Source organism: Pongo pygmaeus, chromosome Y (genome assembly GCF_028885625.2).
Source record: "Pongo pygmaeus isolate AG05252 chromosome Y, NHGRI_mPonPyg2-v2.0_pri, whole genome shotgun sequence".
In the NCBI taxonomy this organism is placed as follows: Eukaryota; Metazoa; Chordata; class Mammalia; order Primates; family Hominidae; genus Pongo; species Pongo pygmaeus.
Genome location: NC_072397.2, coordinates 4,300,104 through 4,322,467, shown reverse-complemented (window position 1 = coordinate 4,322,467; position 22,364 = coordinate 4,300,104). Strand labels below are relative to the sequence as shown.

The 22,364-nt window shown below is 39.9% G+C and overlaps 1 protein-coding gene across 15 annotated transcripts in view; it reads left to right on the top strand.

The window, feature by feature from the left end:
• Window positions 1-22,364, top strand: part of UTY (ubiquitously transcribed tetratricopeptide repeat containing, Y-linked) — a 234,468-nt gene that overhangs the window by 179,133 nt on the left and 32,971 nt on the right. For all 15 annotated transcript variants that reach the window (XM_063660969.1, XM_063660967.1, XM_054473301.2 and 12 more), the window contains 2 exons: window positions 1,030-1,217; window positions 2,317-2,458. In XM_063660969.1, coding sequence (XP_063517039.1) covers window positions 1,030-1,217; window positions 2,317-2,458 — 330 coding nt within the window. The remainder of the gene's footprint in view (window positions 1-1,029; window positions 1,218-2,316; window positions 2,459-22,364) is intronic.

Below are 22,364 nucleotides of genomic sequence, written 5' to 3'. Positions count from 1 at the left end.
GGTTCTTCTGGTAGTTTTTTCAGCTGCCTTAAATCAACTAGTTCCTAAAAGCATATGCAAATAGACATTCTGTCCCTACTCCCCTTTCCTGCCTAGGATTCAGAACAGCAATAGAGGATGATTTCTGCTCTCCTTTCTCACCCCTGACTCAGGAATTCAGAGAAGGTCCTGGTTCTTATATCTGTCACAATAATTATGATTAAGATTTTAAATGACTTCATGTGATTTCTAACTAGAGTTTTCCTTTTTAGAGATTTCAAAGTATTAAGAGGTTTTTTTAGTTAAAAAAAAAAGATGAGTCAAAATATTTCTTACTGAAACAAAATTAAAAATCAGTATGTTTAACTGTAATTAGAAATTTAAATATTTATTTGTAGACTTTTGAACAGTAAGTTTAAGCTTATAGTAGCTGATCTTTAGATAAGTCTATCACTATTCACCTGCAATTAATTTTTCTCAGGACTCTAGCCCAAGTCTTCAACCAGAAATGAAAGAGGCAGTTCGTGTTGCAATGCTTTTGTGATGCAAAGTCTTTTTTAATTTGTTTGTTTTTTGTTTTGTTTGTGGTAGAGTCTCTCTCTGTTGCCCAGGTGGGAGTGCAATGGTGCAATCTTGGCTCACTGCAGCCTCCTCCTCCTGGGTTCAAGTAATTCTCATGCCTCACCTTCACAAATATCTGGGATTACAGGCATGTGCCACAGTGTTTGGCTATTTTGTTTTGTGTGTGTGTGTGTGTGTGTGTGTGTGTTTAGTAGAGACAGGGTTTCATTGTATTGGCCAGGCTGGTTTCGAACTTCTGACCTCAAGTGATCTGCCTCCCACGGCCTCCCAAAGTGCTGGGATTACATGTGTGAGCCACCACACCTAGCCCTGTGATAGAAAGTATTAATGGAATAAAAACGTAAAGCATTTTTTTAACTCTTGTTAAATCTTTTTTTAACTTGATTAATTTTCAAGTTGATTTTTCATTATTTTCTTTTTCAGAAATAAAACACTTTTCAACTTGATTTTCATTATTTTCTTTTTCAGAAATAATTTGAATTTTTTAATGAGTTCTTGGTGGCCCAACCTTGAAGATCTTTATGAAGCAAATGTTCCTGTGTATAGATTTATTCAGCGACCTGGAGATTTGGTCTGGATAAATGCAGGCACTGTGCATTGGGTTCAAGCTGTTGGCTGGTGCAATAACATTGCTTGGAATGTTGGTCCACTTACAGGTATTCTGAATAATAACACCAACAAAGTTTATATTTTAAAGGATTACCTAGTAGGTATTATTTTACTAGTAGAAAATAACTCACTGAAAATAGAAATATATCTCTTGTAGGAAAAAAATACCAATTTTTAATACAGAAATTAAATTCAGCTCAAAAATGGCAATCCAAGAACACAGATTTTTTTTTTTTTTTTTTTGAGATGGAGTCTCACTTTGTCGCCCAGGCTGGAGTACAGTGGTGCAATCTCGGCTCACTGCACGCTCTGCCTCCCGGGTTCACGCCATTCTCCTGCCTCAGCCTCCTGAGTACCTGGGACTATAGGCGCCCGCCACCATGCCTGGCTAATTTTTTGTATTTTTAGTGGAGACAGGGTTTCAACATGTTAGCCAGGATTGTCTCGATCTCCTGACCTCGTGGTCCACCCACCTGGGCCTCCCAAAGTGCTGAGATTACAGGTGTGAGCCACCGTGCCTGGCCCAAGAACACAGATTTTTTTAAAAATATAAATAATTTTCTTTGCAGAAATGTAAGATATACTTTTTATATTTTAGAGTGCTAAATTTTGTTTTTGTAAAGGAGGCCCTTTCTTGAGTAAAGCATTGTAGTTGTTCATTAGAATTTTCAGTTCATGTGATATATGTGCAGCCCTAAAATGTCATAGGATTTAATATACATAAATAAATAATCTGGCCTTAAGAGCTAGAAAGACCTGAAATAGACCATGTCTCTACATTGCTAACTTTATGACTTTAGGCAAGTTTTGTTTTTTTGTTTGTTTGTTTTTTGCTTTTTTGTTTTTCTCTCAGGCCTTCACTTTTTCCTTCTACCAAACCACTTTCTTCTACCAAATGAAGGCCTTGACAGGATAAAATGAGATAAGATGTTAAAAGAACCTAGCACAATGTCTCGCGTATTGTGAGTGCTCTTTATGTTAGATTTTTTTTTAACCAAAGTTATCACAAAACATAATAGTCTTACAGTGTTTCAGGGTTTTCAGAATTGGTATTGAAGTTATCACCTGAGAGGTGATAAATGATGGTTATCTTCATATGTTCTATTACTTTGGGTTACTTTATGACTGTTGCTTTTTTCCTTCTAGCCTGCCAGTATAAATTGGCAGTGGAACGGTACGAATGGAACAAATTGAAAAGTGTGAAGTCACCAGTACCCATGGTGCATCTTTCCTGGAATATGGCACGAAATATCAAAGTCTCAGATCCAAAGCTCTTTGAAATGATTAAGTAAGTGCTTTCTGAAACTGCTGCAGTTTCTCTTTGGGGGTATTGGTAGCCATTCAGTATTTTTTTCAAAAGAATTATGTTGACATTAAATGATATCTGCAGTCCAGAAGTCTTGGCAAAATGTAATAAGATGTAAATAATCTTATATATTCTTAAGTGTTATAAAATCTCATAAGATTAAAATATTTCCTTCCCTTACAAATAGTCACCCATGTTTATTACGATTTAGAGAGGAATAAAGATGTAAATGAATATATACTGGTAAATTTACAAATCTCTACTTTCTCCTAATTCTGATAAAACTGATTTCCCAGGACAACTTGTTTTACTATTTTTAAATAATTTTTCTTGTTTATTTTTTATGTTTTTTATGTTTATATTAAGGTATAGTTCACAGTGAAAATTGTATACATTTAAGATGTACAGCCTGATGATTTGATAAACATATATATGAATATGAAAGTACTGGCACCTCTCTTTTGCGTCTCTTGCCATATGATCTCTGTATATACCAGTTCCCCTTCCCCTTCCAAAGCCCTCACCAGAAGCAGATGCTGGTCCCATATTTCTTGTGCAGCTTGCAGAACTGTGAGCCATATAAACCTCTTTCCTTTATGTATTACCCTGCCTCGGGCATTTTTTTATAGCAACATTAAATGGACTGAGACAGAAAATCATTATTTAAAAATGGGATACCACTTTTTGCCAAAAGATACCTGAAAATGCGGAAGCAGATTTGCAACTGGGTAATAGGCTGAGGTTCAAAAAGTTGAAGGACCAGGCTAGGAAAAGTTTGTATTATAATGAATGGGTGATTCTGATGAGGTCTCAGAAGTCCAGAAGACAAGGGAAGGTTTGGAGCTTCTTAGAGATTGGTAAACTGTTTCTGGCCAAAATGCTGACAGAGAAAGTAAAAGACTTGCTGATGAGATCTCAGATGGAAATGATGAACTTACTGGGAACTGGAGCAAAAGTCACCCTTGTTACTCTGCAGCAGAGAACCTGGCTGTGTTTCCATTGCCCTAGGGCTTGGCAGGAAGCTGAATTTAAGGGTAATGACCTAGGGTAAGGGGCAGAAAAAATTTCTAGGCAGCAAACTTTCAATAAGTTACATGGCTACTTTTAACAGCTTACCGTCTAAACCAGCAGCAAATGAATGAATTAAAGGTGGAATTTACAATTAAAAGGCAAGCAGATTGTAAAATTTGGAAAGGAAATATAATAGGAAAGAGCATTTTCAGGAAAGGAATCCAAGGGTGCTAAGAGCAAGCACTTGATAGAGACATTAGCATGACTAAAAGGGAGCCAGGTGCTGATCTTCAAGCCCATTGGAAAAAGTCCCTAAAAGCATTTCAGAAATGTTGAAGTCTGCCCCTCTCCTCACAATCCTGGAGACTGGGGAGAATAGAAAGGTGTGGAAGGTAGGGAGGGACAAGCCAGGGCATTGCTGCCCTGAGCCACCTCAGGATGCTGTTCCACCCATCCTCCACCACTCCAGAGAACTTAAACTTTAAACCTTAATGACCTCCACAGGTGTTAAGTCTGTGTTGCCTATAGTGCAAGAGCCATGGAACCTTGGCAGCTTCTACCTAGATTTCAGAGGATATATTAGAAACCTGGATGCTGCCACACAGAAGCCTACCACAGGGACAGAGCCTCCACAGAGAGACATCTGGTAGGACAGTGCCTAATGGAGGTGTGGGAGCAGGGCCACAGTTCTACAGACATCAGGTTGATAGTGCCAGTGGCAGCACGAAAGTCCAGACTGGAAAAACTGCAGAAATTCAACTTTAACCCATGAGAGCAGTCACATGGCCTGTGCGCAGCAAAGCCATGTGGGTGGAGCAGCTTAAGGCCTTGGGAGCCTACTGCTCACACCAATATGTCCAAGATATGGGACATGGAGTCAAGAAAAATTACCTTGAAGCTTGAAGGCTAGACTCAATGTGTGCCCTGCTAGTTTTCAGGCTTGCATAGGGGCTGTTATTCCCTTCTTGGCTTGATTTATCCTTTTCAGAAAAGGATTGTTAACCAATGTCTGTTCTATTATATCTTGGAAGTGAATAACTCATTTTTGATTTTACAAGTTCACAACAATAAGGAACTTGCCTTGCATCTCAGGTAAGACTGGACTTTCAAGTTGATGCAGGAACAAGTTAAGACTTTTCGGGACTAATGGAAAGTAATTATTGTATTTTGTATGTGAAAAGTACATGAAATATGAGTGGGGGCACAGAGATAATGCTATAGTTTCAATGTTTGTTCCCCTAAATTCAGTGCTAACGTTTGATCCCAGTGTTAGAAGTGGGGGTTTCCTGGGGAGTGTTTGGGTGATGGAGAGGGATCTCTCATGAGTAAATTTATGCTTCTCTGTAGCTGGGGGTGTGAGTGAGTTCTCACACTGTTAGTTCCTGACAGAGTTGTTACTAAAAAGAGCCCATTGCCTCTGCTCTTCTGTTCCTTGCCTTGCTATATGATCTCTGCTCTCTCCTCCCCTTCCTGGCCTTCTGCCATTAGTGGAAGCTATCTGAATCTCTCACCAGAAGCAGATAATAGTGTCATGCTCCTTTTATAGTTTGCACTATTGTGAGCCAGATAATCTTCTTTTCTTTAAAAATTACCCAGTCTCAGCTCAGGAATTTCTGGGTTTTGTTTTGTTTTGTTTTTTGTTTGTTTTTTTAAGACAGTTTTCACTGGTTGCCCAGGCTGGGGTGCAATGGCATGATCTCAGCTCACTGCAACCTCCACCTCCCGGGTTCAAGCGATTCTCCTGCCTCAGCCTCCTAAGTAGCTGGTATTACAGGCGCCCACCACCATGCCTGGCTGATTTTTTGTATTTTTAATAGAGACAGGGTTTCACTATGTTGGCCAGGCTGGTCTTGAATTCCTAACCTCAGGCGATCCACCTGCCTTGGCCTCCCAAAGTGCTGGGATAACAGGTGTGAGCCAGGGTCCCCAGCCTCAGGTATTTCTTTATAGCAACACTATACAGACTGGTACAGTCATCATCTTGTATGTTACTTACCCAGAACCTATTCTTTCTGCATAACTGAAACATGGTACCACTTGACCGGCATCTTTCCATATTTCCTTCCTTTATGGTCATCGTTCAACATTGTGCTTCTGTGAGTTTGATGTTTGTAGATTCTACATACATAAAGTGAGATAATGAAGTGTTTGTCTTTCTGAGTCTTATTTATTTCATTTAACCTGAAGTAAGCAATGTTTTTCTCTGTGTTCTTCTCATACTTTTTCAGTTTGGGTCTTGGCCTTTAAGCCATTTTGAGATGGTTTTTGTGTATAATATGACATGACAGTTGAATTTTATAATTCTGTATCAAACAATGCAGTTTTTCCATTACAGTTTATGGAAGACACTTTTCTTTCCCCATGTTTATTCTTGGTACCCTTGTCAGAGAGCGGTTGTTCATAGTTATGTATTTCTGAGGTCTCTGTTCTGTTCTTTTGGTCTGTATATCTGTGTTTATGCCAGTACCCTGTTGTTTTTATTGCTATACCTTTGAGGTACGTTTTGAAATCACGTCACTTGATGCCTCTAGCTTTGTTTTTCTTCCCCAAGATTACTTTAGCTGTTGGAAGTCTTTGTGATTTCATGTGAATTTTAGAAGACTTTTTCTCTTCTGAAATTGCATACTACCCACAGCAATCCACAGATTCAATGTAGTTGGGATTTTGCTTGAGATTACATTGAATTTGTGGGTTACTGTGGGTAGTATGGACATTTTAACAGTATTTATATTAATACTTCCAAACCATGAGTACAGATGTTTTTCATTTATGTATGCCTTTAATTTTCTGTATCAGCATTTTATAGTTTTCAGTGTACAAATGTTTCACTTCTATGGTTACATTTATTACCAAGATATCTTTTTGTTGCTACTATGAATGGATTGTTTTCTTCATTTTTTTTTCTTTTTAGTAGTTTGATTTTTCTGTATAAAGTGCAGTTGATTTTTACATGCTAATTCTGTATCCTGAATCTTTTCTGAATTATTAATTCTAACAGTTTTCTTTGTTGAGTCTCTAGAGTTTTCTACATAGAGAATTGGTATCTGCAAATTCAGGTAATTATACTTCTTCACTTAAAATTTGAACGCCGTGGCCAGGTGCGGTGTCTCACGCCTGTAATCCCAGCACTTTGGGAGGCCGAGGTGAGCAGATCACGAGGTCAAGAGATCAAGACCATCCTGGCCAGCATGGTTAAACCCCGTCTCTACTAAAAATACAAAAATTAGCTGGGAATGGTGGCGCATGCGTGTGGTCTCAGCTACTCTACTCGGGAAGCTGAGGCAGGATAATTGCTCGAACTCAGGAGGCAGAGATTGCAATGAGCCAAGATCATGCGACTACACTCCAACCTGGACAGAGTGAGATTCCGCCTCAAAAAAAAAATTTGAATACCATTTATTTATTTTTCTTATCTAATTGTCTGGCTACAACATACAGTATTAGATTCTAAACAAATGCCAAGAATGAGCATTCTTACTTAGGGTTTAGGAAAGCTTTTTATTTCTGCCCACAGTGATTATGATGTTAGCTGTGTGCTTTTTCCATACAGCATTAACCATGAGATCCATTCCTTCTGTACCTATTTTGTTGAGAGTTTTAAATATCAATAAGAGTTTGAACTTTGTCAAATGCCTTTCCTAGATCTGTGTAGATAATCATTTAGTTTTACCTTTTCTTCTGTTGGTATGATATATCACATTTATTTGCCTATGTCACACAATTATTATTTCCCAAGGATAAATTCACTTTTTCAGGGTTTATGATCCTTTTAATACACTGCTCAATTCTATTTGTTAGTATTTTACCTAGGGTTTTTCCATCTATGTTCAATAGGAATGTTGGCCTGTCATCTTATTTTCTTGTGACATCTTTGTCTGCCATTGATATTATGGTGGTGTTGACCTCATAAAATGAGTTTAGAAGTCTTCTTTCTTCTATTTTTTGGAAAATAGGTATTTTTCTTTGAATGTTTATTGGAATTCACCCACAAAGCCATCTGGTCCTGGGCTTTTCTTTGTTAGGAGAATTTTAATCACTAATTAAAGCACCTTATTTGTTACTGGTCTGTTCAGCATTCCTATTTCTTCTTGATGCAGATTTGCTAGGTATACCATGTTTCTTAGAATTTGTTCATATCTTCTGGATTGTCTAGTTTTTGCCATATTATTGTTCATAATAATCTCTTTGATCCTTTTTATTTCTGCATATCTTTTTCCTTTTCTTTTCTTGTTTTTTTTTTTTTTTTTTTTTTTTCAAGACAGAGTCTCGCTTTGTCACCCAGGCTGGAGTGCAGGGGCGTGATCTTGGCTCATGGCAACCTCCGCCTCCCAGGTTCAAGCAATTCTTCTGCCTCGGCCTCCTGAGTAGCTGGGACTACAGGTGCACACCACCACACCTAGCTAATTTTTGTATTTTTAGTAGAACAAGTTTCACCATGTTGGTTGGTCAGGGTGGTCTCGAACTCCTGACCTCGTGTTTGAAGCCCATCTTGGCCTCCCAAAGTTCTGGAATTACAGACGTGAGCCACCGCGCCCAGCCTGTTTCTGAATATCTTTTATAATGTCTTCTCTTCTAATTTTGTTGGAGTCTTCTCTCTTTTTTTCTTTGTCAGTTTTGTTTATGGATTTAAAAGACTGGTTCTTAGTTTTGTTAGTGGTAAAAGTGGACATCCTTGTTGTGTTCCAGCTCTTAAAGGAAAGGCTTTCAGTTTTTCCCTATTCAGTGTGATACTAGCTGTGTCTGTTGTATTAACATATGGTTTTTATCATGTAGAGGTCTGTTCTTTCTATATCTGGTTTTTCAGTAGTTTTTATCGTGAAGGGATGTGAATTTTATCAAATGTGTCTTCAGAATTATTTGAAATGATCATATGGTTTTGTCCTTCATTCTGTTGATATGATATACTGATTGATTTGCATATATTGGACTATCCTTGCATCCTTGTGATAAATTCCACTTGGTCATGATGAATAGTTTTTATTTTATTTTATTTTATTTCATGTTAGTTCTTGAGTACATGTGCACGATGTGCAGGTTTGTTGCATGGGTAAACATGTGCCATGGTGATTTGCTGCACCTGTCAACCCATCACCCTGGTTAGCAAGCATTAGCTATTTTTCCTGATGCTCTCCCTTCTCCACACCCGCCAAAAAGCCACAGTGTGTGTTGTTCCCCTCCCTGTGTTCACATTGTTCAGCTCCCACTTATAAGTAAGAACATGTGGTGTTTGGTTTTCTGTTCCTGCATTAGTTGGCAGGGGATAATGGATTCCATGTCCAAGCAAGGACATCATCTTGTTCCATTTTATGGCTGCATAGTATGATGAATGGTCTTTTTAATGTGTTTTTGAACCTGGTTTGCTTATATTTTGTTAAGGATTTTGGCCTATGTTTATACTGCCCAGTACTTTCTCCTTTTAATTGACTTTGTCTGGTTTTGGTATATGAGTAATACTGGGCTCATACAATGGGTTTAGAAGTATTTCTTCCTCCTGTTTTTCAGAGCAGTTTGAGTAGGATTGATGTTAGTTCTTTAAATGTTTGGTAAAATTCAGCCGAGGGCGGTGGCTCACACCTGCAATCCCAGCACTTTGGGAAGCTGAGGCGGGTGGAGATGGACAGCCTCCGGGCTCTACTAAAAATAAAAAAATTGGCCAGGTATGGTGGCACGTGCCTGTAATCTCAGCTACTCAAGAGTCTGAAGCAGGAGAATCGCTTGAACCCGGGAGTCGGAGGTTGCAGTGAACCAAGATTGCGCCACTGCACTCCAGCCTGGCAACAGAGTGAGACTCTGTCTCAAAAAAAAAAAAAAAAAAAAAAATTACATAAATTTCAGCAGTGAGGCCAACCATAGTGGCTCATGTCTGTAATCCCAGCACTTTGGGAGGCCGAGGTAGGTGTATCGCCTGAGGTCAGGAGTTCGACACCAGCCTGGCCAACATGGTGAAACCCTGTCTCTACTGAAAATACAAAAATTAGCCAGGCATGGTGGCAGACGCTTATCATGCCAGCTACTTGAGAGGCTGAGGCAGGAGAATTGCTTGAACCCAGGAGGCAGAGGTTACGGTGAGCCAAGATCATGCCATTTCACTCCAGTCTGAGCAAGACTGAGACTCCACCTAAAAAAAAAAAAACAAAAAACTTTAAGAGTGAAGCCATCAGGTCCTGGGCTTTTCTTTGCTGTAAAACTTTTTATTATGGCTTCATTCTTGTTAACCTATTACTGGTCTGTTCAGATTTTGTATTTCTTTTAGTTTAGTCTTGGTAGGTTGTAGTTGTATATGTAATGTGTCTGTTTCTTATAGGTTTTCTAATTTGTATATTGTTGCTAGTAATAGCCTGTAGGGATTCTTTGTAATTCTACAGTTATCAGTTGTAATATCTCTTTTATCATCTCTGATTATATTTATTTGAGTCTCCTGCTTTTTTATTGTTGTTGTTAGTCTAGCTAAGAGTTGGTCAATATTGTCTTTTTAGAAAATGAAGTTTTTGTTGCGTTGATCTTTTGTTTTCTTCATTTATTTCTACTTTAATCTTTATTTTAATTTTCTTCTAACTTTGGTTTGATTTGCTCCTTCTTTCTAGTTGTTTAAGATACATTTTTAGGTTGTTTCATTTGAAGTATTTCTTTTTTGCTGTAGGCACTTATAGTCATAAACTTTCCTCTTAATACTGGTTCAAGTCAGCTATTGCTTTTTTTTTTTTTTTTTTTTTGCGGGGTGGGAGGGTCTGGATGCTTTGTACATTATTCTAAGGTAGGTGTTGAATTCCCCTACTATATTTTTGTATTGCCATAAACATCCTTCTTCATATCTGTCAATATTTTCTTTATATATGTGTAGGTACTCTGATGTTGTGGTGCCACATATATTTCTGATAGTTACACTTCCCAGTTGAATGGACCCAGTTATTACTAGGTGATGACCTTTCTTTGTCTCTAGAGACGGTTTTAGATTTATCTCCCATAGGATTTGTTGTTGTAGCAGGACAAGCCGCTGACAAAACTTCTCAGACACAGAGTTGTAGAAGGAAGGGCTTTATTCAGCTGGGAGTATCGGCAAGCTGCTGCCTTAAAATCCGAGTTCCTTGAGTGAGCAATTCCTATCCTTTTTAAGGGCTCACAACTCTAAGGATTTCACATGAAAGGGTTGTGATTGATTTGAGCAAGCAAGGGGTACATGACAGGGGCTGCATGCACCAATGGTCAGAGAGAAACAGAACAGGGCAGGGAGTTTCACAATGTTCTTCTATACAATGTCTGGAATCTATGAATAACATCAGTTCTGAGTTATGAGTTGATTTTTAACTACTGGGTTTAGGCCAGGCAGGCCCAGGCCTGGTTTCGGGCCTGGTGCCAGGCTGCCTGTCTTTGGTTTTACTTCCTCGTTGTTTTTTTTTAAAACAGGTACTGAGTATAAAACAATATGAGAGGGTCTCTCTCTTCCCTTGTTTCCCCCCTTTGAGACTCTCACTTTTTTAGTGGGAGTTCTCACTTTTATTTTTGCTACTTATGTCTTTTTGTGCAATAGATTGATAGTAATTTATATAGTACACTTGTGCTGAAGCATTTTGGTGAACTAAGGTAGTGATGAAGCTTTTTTATTATTTAAAGAAGTAGAGGTAGCAAACAAGGGAGCAGTAAGCAGGTTTTTGTTACTATTATTACTCTTAGAGTTTAAATCCTTTTATTGCTGGGAACTGATTTCTAAACATGGCTCCTGGATTGAGTCTGTGCCACACTTGCATGGGTACATGTGCCAGTTTTGTTATATCTTTAACTATATCCTCAGCTACTTGCCTCTGATCATCTATGTGTAGACAACAATTAGTAAGGTTAAATTTTCTACAAACTTCTCCTTCAGCTGCTAGCAAATAGTCAAGAGCTAGTCTATTTTGGTAGATAGCATTTTTCATCAGAGTCTCTTGCCGGGCAAGAACAGTCAAAGCTTGACCGGTTTTATTAGTAATAATTTCTAAAACAGCTTGTAACCATATGATTCGGTTGAACATGTAGATAGGGGTTCGATATCCTCATGAGCCATCTTGTGCCTAAGTGATGGGTCTATAGTATTGTATGATTCTTTCAGGGGGCCATTCATTATCTTTCTAATCACCTATGGCTATGCTTCATTTTTTGCGGGAAGCATAGACTGGGAAGCCTAGACGTTCACCTGTTTTTATGGGCAGTAAGAAGAAAGATGGCTTAATGGTGCCAGTTACACAGCTACCTGTCCACTGATCAGGCAGCTTAGCATAAGCTCTGTGTCTACATATCTAGTATAACCTGGTGGGGGCCCTCCAGTCCCGGTGGAGTTCTGGGTTGGCCTAAACAGTCTGCAACTTTGGAAATTTACTGAATGGATCTCTTTCTGTGTAATTGGAACTCCACCAAGTAACTGGTTTTTTTGTTTTTTGTTTTTGTTTTTGTTTTGCAGTACTATTATACAGTTTTTGCCTTAGACAACTAAGTCATCTTACAGAATGAGTGAATTCTTTTCTTTTTTTAGCTATGCAATATTGTCTAATAATTAAGACTTTTAGAACTTAGACGTGATCAGGGTGATTCTTTTGGGCCGGGAATTCATCAGGAACTGGGTCTGTAGGCACAAATTCTCGGGTTTCTTATGGCGATTGATCTCTTATTGCAGTTTTCCTACAAACATAACATGAAATGACATTTAGAGACTGGGCTACGTGCTTGGCTAATTGCAAAAACAAATTTCTGGTTTTTCTTGGAGTCTCTGGTACGGGCACATTTAGTTTATCATAGCACGTCTAAAATACTGCTTCTGGAGAGTGTCTTTGAACTCTCCTTTTATTAGGATGTTTACGCTAGGACTTAGTCTTTTCTTATTAATGCCTAGAGATACGTGTTCTCCTTTTTTCTACCTTGGGTTTCAGGGATTTGTAATTATTAATTTCAAGGGGTTGCAGCTTCTATTCATACAGGAGGGGCTGCCTTCTCTTTTTTGCAGCTAAGGATCTTTTTCATCTTTTTTCTAAGTCTGACACAAGACTTTCATCTTTTTTCTAAGTCTGTCACAAGACTAGTAATTACACACATCTTACATAAATATGATTCTTGCCAGAGATACTTATTTTTTACTGTGTAACTTTTTTTTTTTCTAATTTAGAGAACCGCATCTTATTCTATGCTGCTTACTATCAATAGCAGCACAAGCATCAAATTTTAAGGTTACATTTTTGGGGACCTTTCTTCTATTCTAGCTGTTACCTTATTAGTGTCACCTAGAAAAGGACCAGTCCTTAATTTTATTTTAAAAACTGTGATCATGGGAGGCATCATAACATGCATCAGGTTTGTTATTTCCTGGGCTACATACCTTGGATAGAATAGCATTATATAAACACATTTCTTTTAGAGTCCTGGTACACTTACAATAACCATAAAATAATAGGACTGTAGCAATCTTTTGTTTTACCTCTGTGACCTGATATATGCACTGAAGGCAGTACCCTATGTGGGAAGAAGCAGTGGAAGCTTTTACTATACAGGTCTGTGTTATATGGAAAATAAGTCCTATGACGATTTTCCTCATGCTTTGGCCGTGAGTAGACCAGTCAGCTTCCGGGTGTGACTGGAGCAGGGCTAGTCGTCTTTTTCAGAGTCACTTTGCAGGGATTGACGAAACTGCTCCCATCCACGTACAGCTCCTAGTCTACTGATGTTTAAGGATGGTCTTGCAGGTTGGGCCTCCTAGAATAAACTGAGTCCAATACTTTTACACAGCTATGTTTAACTGGGTTCTCTGATACCTGGAGCAAGGTGGCATGGTTTAGGGTGTTGCAAACTTCAGTGGTTATGCGGGGATTTTCACAGAGCAAGCTTTGGTATTTAGTTAGTCTAGCATTCATTAGCTAATGGTGTCATTTGGTATTTATTAAAATCACTACAGCATGGGGGAACTTTAGGTTTTGCCTAAGAGTTAGCTTATTTGCTTCTTGTGCTAACAGGGCCATTGCTACCAGGGCCTTTGGACATGGGGGCCAGCCTTTGGAAACCCCATCTAGTTGTTTTGAGAGATAGGCCACTGGCCTTGGTCAGGGCCCTACAGCTGGATTAAAACTCCAACTGCCTTTTTTTCTCTTTCTGACACATAGCGTGTAAAGAGTTTTGTCAGGTAGCCTCAAGTCTGGGGCTGACATGAGTTATTCTTTTTAGCTCATGAAAAGCTCATTGCTGTTGGTTGTTAATAGATGTAGTTTATCTAATTTACATTTTTGTTGACTGTCATGTACTAAAATATTGACTTAAATCCTGTAACTATTTGATTTCAAGCTTTAAATTGATCTGGTATTCTTTGCGGAGCTCTAATTGCATCTAAATAGATGTGAGAGTTTAAAGACTTATAAGGGGCTTCTCTCGCTTTACGATGTCTTATTTTTTTTTTCCTCTGGTTGATGAAATGCCAGGGTGAAAGGGATAGCTAAATGGACTAAAGCACAAGTGCCACTCTAGTTATTCGGCAGAGTGCCCATTGAAGGTCCACCTCAGTACCACTACACATCTGCTCAGGGATGAACAAGGGCTGACTGATTGATAAGCTCTTGAAAATTGTTAAGCTCACTGCGTCCTTTCAGGTCTCCAAGGAATGCTGAGTCTCCTCCTTGCCATAAGAGACAAGAAGTGAACTTAGTGTTGGGAGACGGAAGCTGGATGGCCCACACGGGCAGACCCGCAGGGACTTTGGGATATAGCAGAGAGAGCTTGACATGACTTATTACTCCAGGCTGTAGAATCCTGGAAAAGAGCTACCATGCAGCCCATGCCTGGTCGACTGGAGGACCACGTTAGTGGAAGAGGGATAAGCAGGGCCTCTGGCCTGCCATGTGCACAAGCGTAACAATTGCTTTTGTTTAATGTGCAGATGGAATATTTGATCTATTTCAACTAGGCATTTGCATGTTGGTATGCTGTCTTAATTGCCAAAGTTTGTTTTAAGTCTTTAACTTCTATGATCCTCTAGTAAAATGAATGTTTCCTTTAGCACCTATTTTTATTAGTTTTTAGACCAAAGAAAGCTAAACACCATTTTATATTTAATAATGCTTCTTGTATGACTTTTATAACAGATGAGCTGAATTTTACCTTTATATTAGTATGTCAATGTTAAACTTAATTTTAATAAAACCTTGTAGACATATTTATCCAATTTTTTATGTTTGACCATAAGGTAAGATTTTACAGACTCTTTTTAACCTTTTATAATTTTTGTTAAAGAGCAGGTTAATGCTTTAAGAAAAACCTGTTGCATTTTTACTTTAATGTCTAGTTCACAGAGAAACTGGATGATACTTTTTTAGCTTTAGCTAATATGTTTACAGACAGAATTTTTTTATAACTAACATTTTAAAACTTGCTTAAACTTTCAAAACAATAATTTTTTAACCTTTTAATATAGGTAAAAATCTACATTCTTATGCCTCCTTTTAATCTTTTTACTAAAGGTATGTTTTACTTTTTTTATACACCTTGCACATAAACTGTTTCTTCAGTAGTACTCAGGAGGCCTTATTAGTTTTAAATTATACAACATTTTTTGCATAAAAATTTTTTTTATAACTTTTTTTTCTTTCATGACTTTCACAGACAATTTTTCAACATGTCTCAACTTTCACTTATTGCAAACTTTTTTTTTCTTTAAACAGCCAGTTAATTTATTTCGGGACAAGAATTTACTATATAACACTTTTTACATAAATTCTGCCCCCCCCCCCCCTTTTTTTTTAAAGTGAGCTTTCTTTATGTCTTTGGACTAGGCTAAGGCCACAAGATTAGAAGTTACCATAATGTATATTATACTATTAAATTTTAGCAAACTTCACTTTTATTGAAAACTTTGTAAGTTTGAGATTTTAATTATCTTTTTCTAGACCTTGTTTAGTCTAAATTAACTTAGAATTGGTATAGATGGCCTCTTTTTCTCTCTGCTGGTCTTTCTTTGCCTCTGCCAGCCGCTTATGTTGCTGTTTTCTTAACTACTGTTGGGGGGAAGTGGGTCTAAAACCAGCTATAAATGTCTATGTACGGAAACTGGTCTGGGTGCCTTGGCTTACAGGTTACCTTGTGTCATACCTTTGAAACAAGGGACCTGTCCAGGCTTCCTTCTGATGGCCAACCCACCTCTAATGCTGGCCAGTCTATTTCACACAAAGTTCTAAGTTTTCCTGGTGTCACAGTAACACCGTAATCTCCTTTAAATTCTTTCTTGAAATTTTTTTTTTTTAACATAGTTCCTAGTGGGGTAGACTTATTTGTGCCTGGCCTATGCTTCTTCGAGACAAAACACTACGCTCACACCACACGTACACCACAAAACAAAAAACAGGTAAAAAGGGCAAACACACACTTTCGCAGTTTACATCAAACCAAAATGAAAACCAAAATCAGAGTATCTAGAAATCCAAGCCAGATCAAAACCAAAACCAAAGTATCACACAGTTTAACTCAAGTCAAAACCAGAACAAAAGTGCTAATGCCGTCACGCTGTGGGTGATCAGGCCACGCTTCCACTCAGATGGAGTGGGGCAAGTTCCAAAGACTAGTCTTACCAAGTCAAGCCAAGTCAAAACCAGAGCAAAACTGCCAATATAGGCACACCATGGGTGATGAGGCCACGCTTCCATTCAGGTGGAGTGTGGCAAGTTCCAAAGACTAGTCTTACCAAGTCAAGCCAAGTCAAAACCAGAGCAAAACTGCCAATATAGGCACACCATGGGTGATGAGGCCACGCTTCCATTCAGGTGGAGTGTGGCAAGTTCCAAAGATTAGTCTTACCAAGTCAAGCCAAGTCAAAACCAGAACAAAACTGCCAATACAGGCACACCATGGGTGATGAGGCCACGCTTCCATTCAGGTGGAGTGTGGCAAGTTCCAAAGACTAGTCTTACCAAGTCAAGCCAAGTCAAAACCAGAACAAAACTGCCAATACAGGCACATCATGGGTGATGAGGCCACGCTTCCACTCAGGTGGAGTGTGGCAAGTTCCAAAGACTAGTCTTACCAAGTCAAGCCAAGTCAAAACCAGAACAAAACTGCCAATACAGGCACACCATGGGTGATGAGACCACGTTTCCACTCAGGTGGAGTGTGGCAAGTTCCGAAGAGTAGTCCTACCAAGTTTCAGATGTCCAGACTCCAAGTGCCAGTTCCTTCCCAGTGTTCAGCCACTGTGTTAATCCTCCACAGGGGCTTGCTATGCACTACTTTGGCAAGGCGTCCCACCTGGGCAGTTTCTGACCAGGGAGTGTTCTTTGGATCGCGTCACTCAGGCTAGCCAGAGTGCCCCGCGGGAATGCTCCACAGGGCAGGCCTAAGCCACCTAAGGGACTGCCTCGGCCGTCCCTCAGTTACCACATTTCCTGGTCAGGGAACCAAGAAAATGTAGCAGGAAGAGCCGCTGACAAAGCCTCTCAGACACTGAGTTGTAGAAGGAAGGGCTTTATTCAACTGGTAGCATCAGCAAGCTACTGCCTTAAAATCTGAGCTCCCTGAGTGAGCAATTCCTGTCCATTTTAAGGGCTCACAACTCTAAGGATTTCATATGAAAGGGTCGTGATTGATTTGAGCAAGCAAGGGGTACATGACAGAGGCTGCATGCACCAGTGGTCAGAGAGAAACAGAACAAGGCAGGGAGTTTCACAGTGTTCTTCTCTAGAGTGTCTGGAATCTGTGAATAACATCAGTTTCTAAGTTATGAGTTGATTTTTAACTACTGAGTTTACACCAGGCAGGCCCAGGCCTGGTTTCGGGCCTGGCGCCGGGCTGCCTGTCTTTGATTTTACTTCCTTGTTTTTTTTTTTTAAACAGGTACTGAGTATAAAACAATATGAGAAGGTCTCTCTCTCTTCCCTCATTCTGTTGTGTTTTTATTGTTACTTGTTTCAAGCAGTTTTTAAATTTTATTCTTAATCTCTTTATTGGCCTTCTGGTCATTCTAGAATGTTTGAAACTATAAAAACAATTGGAAAATTGTAATTGTTTTTCCAGTTGAAAAATTTTCCCCAACAAATTTTCCAGTTGCTTTTATAGTTTCAAAAGTTCTGCTTATTACTGATGTCTAGTTTTATTCCATTATTGTTTCATTTTATTTCATATCGTTTCATTTGGTTTTTAATGTTTTAAGACTTGTTTTGTAGCCTATCATATGGTCTGGCCTTGAGAATGATGCATATGCTGAGGAGCAGAATGTGCATTCTGCAGCCATTAGATGAAACGTTCTGTAAATATATGTCAGGTCCATTTGGTCTATAGTGCCTATTAAGTCCAATGCTGCTTTGTTCATTTTCTGTCTGAATGATCTGACTTGCCCTATGCCGAAAGTAGGGTGTCGAAGTCTCTAGCCATTGTTGTACTGGGATCTATATCTTCCTTTAGCTCTAATAATATTTGCTTTATATATATATATATATATATATATAAAGTGTTGGGTGCATATATGTTTGCAATTGTTAAACCCTCTTATTGAATTGACCCCTTTATCATTATGTAATGACTTTCTTTGTTCTTATAGGTTTTATTTTGAAATCAGTTTTGTGGCACAAATACAGCTACTCCTGTTCTTTGCTCATTTTTGTTTGCATAGAATATCTCTTTTCATCTCTTTATTTTCAGTCTGTAGTTTCAGTTTCTTGTAGGCAGTATGTCGTTGCATCTTTTTAATTCTGCAGTCAGCCACTCTGTTTCTTTTCATTGGAGAGCTTAGTTCATTTACATTCAATGTTATGGATAAAGAATTACTCCTGTAACTTTATTTTTGTTTCCTCATCATTCTGTGTTTTTTCTTTCCTTGCTGTCTCCCTTTTTATGAAGGTGATTTTCTCTGGTGATATTGATGACAACTTAACACTGATTGCAAAAACAAGCAAAGAGAAAACTAAAAAAAATCACACTTTAATTTCATCCCCCTTTTAAACTTTCTGTTGTTTCTATTTATATCTTACTATATTGTCTGTATCTTGAAAACTTTTTATAGTTAAATTTGGTAATTGAAGAACTCCTTTTAGCATTTCTTGTAGAGCGAGTCTGGTATTGGTGATATCCTTCATCTTTTGTTTGTCAGAAGTATTTCTCCTTTGTGTTTGATATTTTTCCTGGATATACTATTCTGGAAGTTTTTCTCCTTAAGCACTTTAAGTATGTCGTGCTGCTCTCTCCTGGCCTCTAGGGATTCCACCAGGAAGTCTGCTGACAGACGTATTGGAGCTTTTTTTTTTTAGTATGTTACTTGTTTCCCCTGTCACTGCTTTTAGGTCTTTCCTTTGTCCTTGATCTTTGGTAATTTTATTCTTAAAGGCCTAAGATCATGTTATTGGGGTTAAATCTGCTTGGTGGGCTGTGCGTAGTGGCCCACACCTGTAATCCCAGCACTTTGGGGAGGCCGAGGCGGACGGATCACCTGAGGTCAAGAGTTCGAGACAGCCTGGCCAACATGGTGAAACCCCATTTCTACTAAAAAAAATACAAAAATTAGCTGGGTGTGGTGGTGGGTGCCTGTAATCCTGGCTACTTGGGAGGCTGAGGTAGGAGAATTGCTTGAAGCCAGGAGACGGATGTTGCAGTGAGCCAACACGGTGCCACTGCACTCCAGCCTGGGCAACAAAGTGACACTCCATCTCAAAAAAAAAAAAAAATCTGCTTGGTATTCTGTGACTTTGTTGTACTTGAATATTGATACCTTTCTCTTGGTTTGGGAAGTTCTCCGTTTTCCCTTTCAATAAACTTTCTAACCGGATCTTGATCTTGCTCTCTGTCTCCTTTTTTTTTTTTTGAGACAGAGTTTTGTTCTTGTTGCATAGGCTGGAATGCAGTAGCGCAATCTGAGCTCACTGCAACCTCCACCTCCCGGGTTCAAGTGAGTCCCCTGCCTCAGCCTCCCAAGTAGCTGGGACTCCAGGCACATGCCACCATGCCCAACTAATTTTTGCATTTTTAGTAGAGACAGGGTTTCACTATGTTGGCCAGGCCTGGTGTCCTGACCTCAGGTGATCTGGCCACCTCAGCCTCCAAAGTGCTGGCATTACAGGCATGAGCCACCATGCCTGGACTCTGTCTCCTCTTTAATGCCAATAACTCTTAGATTTGCCTTTTTAACACTCTTTTATAGAACTTGTAGGTGTGCTTTAATCTTTTTTATTTTGTCTCCCCGATAGTACATTTTCAAATAGGCTGTTTTCACGCTCACTGATTCTTCTGATCAATTCTGCTATTAGGAATCTCTGATGCATTCTTCAGTGTGTCAGTTGCATTTTCTAACTCTTGAATTTCTACTTGACTCTCTTTGTCAAATTTATCTAATAGAAAATTCCTTCTCTGTGTTACGTTACATATAGTTGTGGTTCCTCAAAACAGCTATTTTGAATTATTTGTCTGAAAGGTCATGGATCTCTTGTCTCTCTGGGACTGACCCCTGGTGCCTTACTTAATTTGGATATATCATGTTTCTCTGGATTGTCGCAGATGTGGATGTTTGTCAATGTCTGGGCATTGAGGAGTTATTTATTGTAGTCTTCATGTCTGGGACTGCTTGTTACCTGTCTTTCCTAGAGGAAGGTTTTCTAGGTATTCAAAGGTGATTTGGTGTTGTGATCTAAATCTTTGGTCAGGCCGGATATGGTGGCTCAACGCTTGTAATCCCAGCCCTTTGGAAGTCTGAGGCAGGTGGATCATAAGGTCAGGAGTTCGAGATCAACCTGGCCAACATAGTGAAATCCCATCTCTGCTAAAAATACAAAAAATTACCAGACGTGGTGGTGGGCACCTGTAATCCCAGCTATTCTGGGGATCCTGAGGCAGGAGAAGCGGTTGAACCTGGGGAGGTAGAGGTTGCAGTGAGTCAAGATCATGCTATTGCACTGAAGCCCAGGCGACAGTGTGAAACTCCATCTCTAAAGAAAAAAATATTTGGTCACCGCAGCCGTATCTGCCTAAGGGGCACCCCAAGCCCAGTAACATTGATTTTTATGGACTCGTAGAGTTACTGCCTTCTTGGTCTTGGGAATGATTCAGTAGAATTCTCTGGATTACCAGGTATACACTCTTGTTCTCTTCCCTTACTTTTCTTCAAACCAATGGAGGCAGAGACTTTCACCATTTTAACTCTAGACTTTCACCATGCTGAGACTCCTGGAGCGGAGGGACAGGTGACACAAGCACCCTTGTGGCCATCACCACAGGGACTGCACTGGGTCAGACCCAAACCCAGCATAGCACTGGCTGTAACCCAAAGCCCCAGGGTGACCACTGCCTGGCTCCTTCTGTTGTTTCCCCACCTACATCAATTAACAGATGGTGAATCCAGCCAGGAATGTGTCCTTCCTTTCAAGACATCAGGTTTCTCCCCAGCCAAGGGTGAGTTTAGGAATGCCACCTGAGGGACAAGGCCTTGAGTCTGGAATGTTAGGATTCTACCTGGTGCTCTATTCTACCGAGGCTGAGTTGGTACACAAACTTACAAGACAAAGTCTGCCCCACTCTTCCCTCTCCTTCTTGCAGAAGTAGTCTGTCCACATGGTTTCTGTACTCCCAGACTCACAGAAAGTTCTGCCTGACTCCACCGAAGTTTACTGAAGGCTCAAGAGCTCTTCAGTCAGCTTGTGCTGAATGCAGCCAGATTTGGATCTGTCTCTTTAGGCCAGCAGGCTCCTTTTTCCTCAGAGTGGGTCCAGAATGCCATCCAAGTGCCAACGCCTGAAATTGGGGGCCCCCAGGAATCTGCTTTGTGCTCTACCCAACTGTGGCCACACTAGTGCCCAAACTGCAAGATAAAGTCCCCTTTACTCTTCCCTCTCCTTTCCTCAAACAGAAGGAATATTTCCTCATGGCTACCCCTGTTGAGAATGCACTGCGTCACACCTGAAGCCACCATAGCCTGAGGTCTCAGCTAAGGATTGTGACAAATACTGTCAAGGTACAGCTGATACTTCAAGACCCAAGGCCTCTGTAGCCTGCAGATGTTGAATCTTGCCAGAACTGGGTCTTCTCCTCTCCTTCAAAGGAGTGAGTTCTTTTCTGGCCCAGGGTATGTCTAGAAATGTCATCCAGGAAGTAGGGCCTGGAAAGGGGGCCTCAGGACTCTGCATGATGGCACCCTGTTCTACTCTGGCAGAGTTGGTATTCATGTGGCATGACAAAGTCCTCTTTATTCACCTTTTTCTCCCCAAGTGAAAGGAAAGAGTCTCTCCAAGAGCTGCAAGCAGTGCTGCCTAGAACTGGGGAAGGGTGACACGGTTACTCCCTTGGCTACCCTCACTGGTCTCTCACTTGGTCACGTGCACCTCAAGTCCAATGGCTCTGAGCCCGGTACAGCACTAGGAGTTACTTGCCTGAGAACTACAGTCTTTGTGGCAGATACTGACTTTTATGTTCATTTAGTACCCAAGAGCACGTTAGTCCGTAGTGATGGGACTAGCTAGAACTCAGGTTCTGACTGCTGGGAAGGACAGTTCTCTGGCTAGATCTGGTCTAAATGCTCCCCCAGAGTGGGTGCCAGCAGAATTTTTCCTCATGTTGCTTTTCACTGAAGTAAGGCAGCACAGAGTTTCAATGCAAAGTCCAACAGTCACAGCTCTCTTTCCCCCATGCACACGTTCTTTGCTCAACACAGTCACTGACAGGGTTTGGGTATGGGTGATGTCAGTGATTCAGAAGTGTCTTTTCTACCTCCTTCAGTGCCTTTTAAAAAATATTGTGTCAAAACTAGGTACGGTGATTGCTTACCTGAGTTTTGCTTCTGATGAAGGTGTTTTCATGTGTGAATAGTTGATCAGTTTGGTGTTCCTGCAGGGGTGATGATAACTGGAGTGTCCTTTTCGGCCCTCATGTTCCCTTCTAAAGTATATTGTAGTTAACCCTTCTA